The 6,000-nt window shown below is 52.9% G+C and overlaps 1 protein-coding gene across 5 annotated transcripts in view; it reads left to right on the forward strand.

Annotated features, from left to right (window-relative positions):
• Positions 1–3,274, forward strand: part of LOC102945017 (perilipin-3) — a 23,981-nt gene extending 20,707 nt beyond the window's left edge. For 3 of the 5 annotated variants that reach the window (XM_043547486.1, XM_043547485.1, XM_043547484.1), the window contains exons 6-8: positions 781–968; positions 1,862–1,981; positions 2,092–3,274. In XM_043547486.1, coding sequence (XP_043403421.1) covers positions 781–968; positions 1,862–1,981; positions 2,092–2,472 — 689 coding nt within the window. In that variant the 3' untranslated portion in view covers positions 2,473–3,274. The remainder of the gene's footprint in view (positions 1–780; positions 969–1,861; positions 1,982–2,091) is intronic. The other 2 variants (XM_043547487.1, XM_043547488.1) reach the window with 1 other exon arrangement.
• The last annotated feature ends 2,726 nt before the right edge of the window (positions 3,275–6,000 follow it).

Consider the following 6,000-nt stretch of genomic DNA (forward strand, 5'->3'; position numbering starts at 1 on the left):
TTGTGGTCCCCCTGATGTGGCTTTGTAATGCTAAGAATGGCTCTCTCTCTTTAAACAGAGGCTGGAGGTGCATCATATGCTCAAAACCCAAGTGGTGGCTCTCAGATTCTGCCTAGGGCCAGCCTTGCGTGAGCGTCTGCTCCTGCACAAACTAGCTTTAATCTTGCTGTAGGTGGTTCCATCAAGCCAGGGAGCAGAGTGGTCAACTGCAGCCCCCATTCTGGAGTCTTAGGTGTCCCTGCAGGTATCCCAGATCCGCTCATGTGGTGCTTGTGAGATCTCCTGCTCAATGGCACTGTAGTGAGTGGGGTGGGCAAGACTTGTGCTCATGGTAGGCTGTTGCTGAAATTATGCACAGTAGCGGTTTTTGTAGCTTGGTGAGGCTTGTCTCTTGCACATATAGACAGTACAGCTGCTCAGTTGAGAGGCAATGCCGGCCAGGTCACTGTCCAGTTGAGATGCTGGATAGGAGACTGGAGTAGCGAGTGCTATGCAAGAGCTCGGTGTAAACTGGAATTGGGAACACTTCTACAATTGGAGTCAGTCACAATCTAGAAGTTCGAGTTACCTTCAGTTAACTTCCCCTATGGCAGATGTTTGAACTCTGATAAAGTTTGAAGGCAGAGGTAATATTGTGCTGGCTCCCTTTCTCCAGCTCTCTGCTCTAGTACAGCCCAAACTAAAATAATACAAGAGTGGCTTGCTGGCACACGGTCTGAAAGCATCCTGTGCCTGTCAGCTCCCTGCTGACTAGATCCTGGTTCTCCTGTTCCTTTCCAGCTAAACTCGCAGTATCCCTGGAGGGGCCTGGAGAGGCTCCTGCAGAGCAGCAGAGTTACTACGTGCGTCTGGGTTCCCTTTCGACCACGCTGCGCCAGCGAGCCTACCAGCACGCCCTGGGCAAGATGAGACAAGCCAGGCAGCGCACCCTGGAGGCCCTCTCCCAGCTCCAGCTAACCATTGACCTGGTAGGAACACTAAACCCCTCCCTCCAGGTCTGCTTTGGGTAAAGCCCTCTGTCTTGATAACTACATAACTTGCTGTGTGTCTGTAAGAAGGCTTTTCCTTCACCCTCTCCCTTGGTTCTTGTCATGCAGACAGAAAGCAGAAGTCTGAAGTGCAGGCAATGCAATGTTTATTGGGATTAGTTCCAAGCAAGCGTATTTACACCTCTACACGCTGGCAGTGTCTGTTCCCCAGTGTCCTGTTCCCAGCTTTGATGCTGCAGAGCCTCTTTTGTCCCCATTGCCTCCTTCTTAGCAGGCTCAAATAGACCTGTAGTGGACACCCCCAGCTACACCTCTTGCACGTTATGGTCATGTTCCGTTTTGGAGTGTCATAAGTCTGGAGTCTTCGTCCCACTTTTGTATCCCATGGGTAAGGAGCAAGGTTGTGCTCTAGCCAAGGCCAGGCTTTTCTTTGGCTTTTAGGTTTTTTATATGCCTCCACCTCCCTTTTTTTCTCCTTGCCCCTTCTAACTGGTTGCTTGACCATGGCTTAAAGGAGCTAGGCAGCCTTCAGTGTGTGCTCATATTCCATTCCCACTATACCCTGTAACACTTTAACTGTTCTTTCTTGTTCCCATTATACTAACAAACCCATCTGGCCAGGTAAAAGCAATGCAGTGTCTCTGTCCTTTATTCACACATTCTTATAGAAGACAAGAGTATCAAACTCAAACCCAAAATTCTATCCCAGGCTAACAAACTGGCCTATAGACTACAGTGTCTGCCTGGCCTGACCAGCCCCACTGTAGTGGTAGATGGTGAATTCTGTCCTGTGCACAAGCAGTTCCTCCAGCCACTGTTAGCTATGTAAGTGTGTGACTTGTTGCTGTGGAATCCTATGTTCCCTCTCCTAGATGGAACAGGCCCTGGGTCAGAAGGCTCATGATGGGCAGGAAAAACTGCAGGAGATATGGCTGGAGTGGCGCAAGGGCCAGCCAGGAGGCAGTGAGGACAATGGCTCACCGCAGCCAGAGGTATCCTTCCTCTCTTGCACTGTTGCACTGCACCTTGTGTCTACAGCATGTCATGACAGGAGTGAGCTTCACACGCACCTAGTCACTCTCCCTCCTATCTCTCTCTACAGGAGATGGTGTCCCAGGCTCTAGCCACTTCCCATAACCTCATCCTGCAGGTGTGGACCACCTGTCATAGCCTCCTGCCCAACATCCAGGGGCTCCCTGCCACTCTCCAGGAGAACGTCCAGCAAGCCTACCAGAACATGGGAGAGCTCCAGACTTCCTTCTCCAATGTCCAATCCTTCCAGGCGCTGTCTGAGGATATCCTGACCCAGACCCAGGAGAAGTTGACCAAAGCCCAGGAGTCCCTGGATGAGCTGCTGGAATATGTGGTGCAGAACACTCCCCTCACATGGATTGTGGGACCCTTTGCCCCTGCTGGAGACTCTACTGAGAAGGTGGAGGTACCAGCAGAGGCTGAGAAGGCAGAGGTGCCAGTGGAGGCCTGAAGTAGCGGCTGTATGGTGATCTAATGCAATACATCTCACTACTGCTCAAATGGAGCTTAATGTTCACAGCTAGAATAGCCCAGCCATAGTTGGCTTTGGGATAGGAGTCTGTTACTTTGCACACCGTATGTCCGGCTGTCTGCACATAATGACTCTGCAATGTATATAAGGCTGTCTATCTTGTATTCAAGTCCCTACTTGCTAGAATACCTCTGATGCTCTTCCTGGTGAGGTTTGAGTGGGAATACCACTCTTTGATGCAGGCCCTAAGATTTATGGCCTTAATGTCTCCCCCAAAGGGATTGGAGGTCTGCTCCCATTCCCTTATTTCAGAGACTCCTGTCTCTGATCTTTGGAAGCCCTGGTAGGGCTTCCTCTGGCCTGCCTGTTAAGGGTATAAAAGGAGTGAGGATGGGACCTGGTCTGCCTTCTGGTCTTCCTGCCCCTGCTGTGCAGACATCTGACCAGATATTGCAGAACCTCACTTTCCTAAAAACAAAAACCCACTTCCCTTTGGAGTACAGCCTTAAGCATGGAAACTCAAGACAGTGCATAGTAACTGTCTGTTCTGCAAGTACCATCTCCTGCTCCACTGCACATTGCCTTGTTGTGATGGCTGCTAGCTTTTGTCCTCTTAATAGCCTTGCATTGTTGAGGTATAGAGGCTGGTCTCATGCTGCTCCCCTGACAAAATCCAGTGTCTGCCTCTAGAAAGACCCCCGCCCCTCCCCGTGACTGACTTAAGAGTGGAACACAATGTAAAACAATTGGCTCTTCCACAATAAATACTCATCTGCATTCAGATAAGGGTCCTGGACTCATGGTTGGTTATTAATGAAACTGAGTGAGCGGCAGGCAGGTAGGTCTCTCCTGCCAGAGAAGTATTGACTGAAGCAGGAAGTGGAACTTCAACTGTCAAGTTCTGGAGTAAGGGGGTTATGGCTTCTCCCCTACCCAGATGCTCAGCAGGGCATGCTCCTGGCATACACAGAGCAGAGATGGAGGCAGAACCACCATGCGGTTTAAAACCCCTCTCTCTCTCTTATTTCTGCTGCGGCACTGGTGGGAGAATTCTTTTTGTGATCTGGGGGAAGCAGATGGGTGGCAAGAATCTCTTCCCTCCAACTAGGGAAGGAAGGCTCTTGTAACCATCTTTTCTCCCCCTCCCCTCCCCGCCCCCCCAACTTCCATGGCTTGTGCCCCCTAGAAAGGAAGGAGCTGACTCAGCCAGAGCATGCAAAGTCAAATATACCCTCATATGAATATTCAAACCTGCATCTGGCTGCTGCCTTGAGGCTCTTAGTAGGTGGTACTGGGCTAGAGGCTGAGTTGCAATGATGAGGCTTGTCTGTAAGTGGGATGTTACAGGAATCGTTCCCATTGGTCAGCTGAACTAATAAACTCTACACTGCAAACTCTCCTACCTTAGGTATAGTGGGATACACTTCCTACACAGGCTGATGGTGTCTCTTAAAGGCACAGCTCACCTGTGTGCTGGTGAGGGCCCCAGGAACCACAGAAGCTGGAGGGAGGTGTGGCAGGGAGAGTGGGTCTGCAGGGGCTAGACACTAAGCCGAGGGGGGGAGGTTGCTGGCTGTAGAGGCATCTTGCATATATTTAAGGCTTGATTGCAGGAGGTACTGTTAGAGGGGGCAGGATTCTGCTGCAGCTTGTCTGAGCGGGGCCTGATGTACTAAGTCTCTTCCCAACAAACGCTTGCTACAGCTTCTGGGGCTGTTCCCTGGTGAGAAGGGCCATGCAGAGGGCCCAAGGGAAGGGGCCAGCCCTCCAGCTGCTTTCAGCCCAGTAAGACTTCTGGCACACCACCCTCTTCCTCTGATCCATCAGCTGTCAATCCTTCAGTGCAAAGTGCCCAGCTCCTGCCCTTCACTGGGTCTGGCTGAGTCCTTGTGCTGGCCGGAGATGAGCTATTTACCCTGTACCTGTGGGCCTCGGGCAAGCTTGCTGATCATTTTCCTACCCCTGCAGTTGGAGCTTGCCCCCTGGGGCAGAGTCCAAGAGACAGTCAGGGTCTAGGCTGCCAAGGCAATTCAAGTTTGCAGTGTGGCTGAAGCGCTGTCGCTCCCAGGGGCGTAGAGAGACCAGGTGGGTGAGGTAACATCTCTTCTTGCACCAACTGCTGTGGGAGAGAGAGAGAGCTCGCTGCTGCTCCAAAGCTTGTTTTCAGGTGTGGGAAAGACCTGGATGGTCACTGAGTGCCTTTCCCAGCCCTGGGAAGCCTCTAACTAATGGAAGTTGGGCCAATAGGCAACGTAAGGGGACTGTTGCCCCTTACTAACATTCAGTGGGGGTGTTTTGGTTGCTAGTTCCCAGCACTAAAAGGGGAAGGGTTGATAGGAAATCAGGGCCTGAGACTGATAGGCCCCAGGTACAAGGGGGGGAGGCCAATGCTCCAGGTCAGCCTGAATGACAAGGCTGGCAGGCTAATCAGGGAGTCAGCAGGCCAGGGAGGTTCTGTCCTCTGTGTGAGCTGGGTTTGCCTGGGTCAGACAGAGTGGGGCTGAGCTAAGGAGAAAGCAGGGGCCCAAGCTGAGCTGTGCCAGATCCAGAGAGAGCAGACCCTGGGCTGGGAGCAGAGCTGCAGCCCCAAAGCCTGAGGCACAGCCCAGAGAGAGCAGACTTGCCCTGGGAGCAGAGCTGCAGCAACCAGAGCCAGAGGGGCCAGAAAAGCAGCCCAGGAAGCAGGTCAGTGCTGGGAGCAGAGTCACAGGAGCATCCTGCAGAGCAGACCTGTCCTGGCAGCGGAGCTGCAGCAATCAGAGGCAGAGGGGCCAAAGAAGCAGCCCAGGGAGCTGGAGGCAGAGCAGCAGCTATGCAGAGACCAAGTGGTGGAACTGGGGCTGGAGCAGTCCGGAGCTGGGTGCGGTGAGCAGCTGGGCAGAGCGAGGGGGACCCTGGGCAGTGGACCCAGCACAGGGAGATGCCTCAGGCAAGAGGCTCTGCAGGCCAGGCTTGGATCATAACCCCAACAGGGCAGGGGTGACACTGGGAAGAAGGGTCCTACCACTTAGAGCCTGAGAGCGTGTGGCCACCACCAGAGCACGTGTCCAACCCGCAGCATCCCTACAGCAAAGCCAGGGCCTGAGAAGGCGGCCTGGGACTCACAAGTAACAGACTGTGAACTGCCCTGACATTCCAGAGACACTGTTCGTGATGTTCCCTGCCTCAGAGTGGGGTGATGTTTTTCCTTTAACCTTTCCCATTTTTCCTTCTTTTTTTAAATTAATTGTTGATTAAACAACTTGCATTTGCTTTAAATTGTATGTAATGATCAGTGAGTCCAGGAAGTGCCCAGTGCAGAGAGCGTACCCCGGAGTGGGGACACTCTAGCCCCACAGCAGGGTTGGGGGTTGAGCCCCCCAGGAATCCTGGACCCAGCCTTGTTGGGGTTATGAGGACTCCGCCAGACAGGAGAGTGGAAGGGGAGTCCTCAAGGGCAGGGAGGCCACTGGGTAAAGGAAGTCGAAGCGAGGACCCAGATCCTTTCGCTAGCTCACTTCACCGGGG

The sequence above is a fragment of the Chelonia mydas genome, chromosome 5 (assembly GCF_015237465.2).
Source record: "Chelonia mydas isolate rCheMyd1 chromosome 5, rCheMyd1.pri.v2, whole genome shotgun sequence".
NCBI lineage: Eukaryota > Metazoa > Chordata > Testudines > Cheloniidae > Chelonia > Chelonia mydas.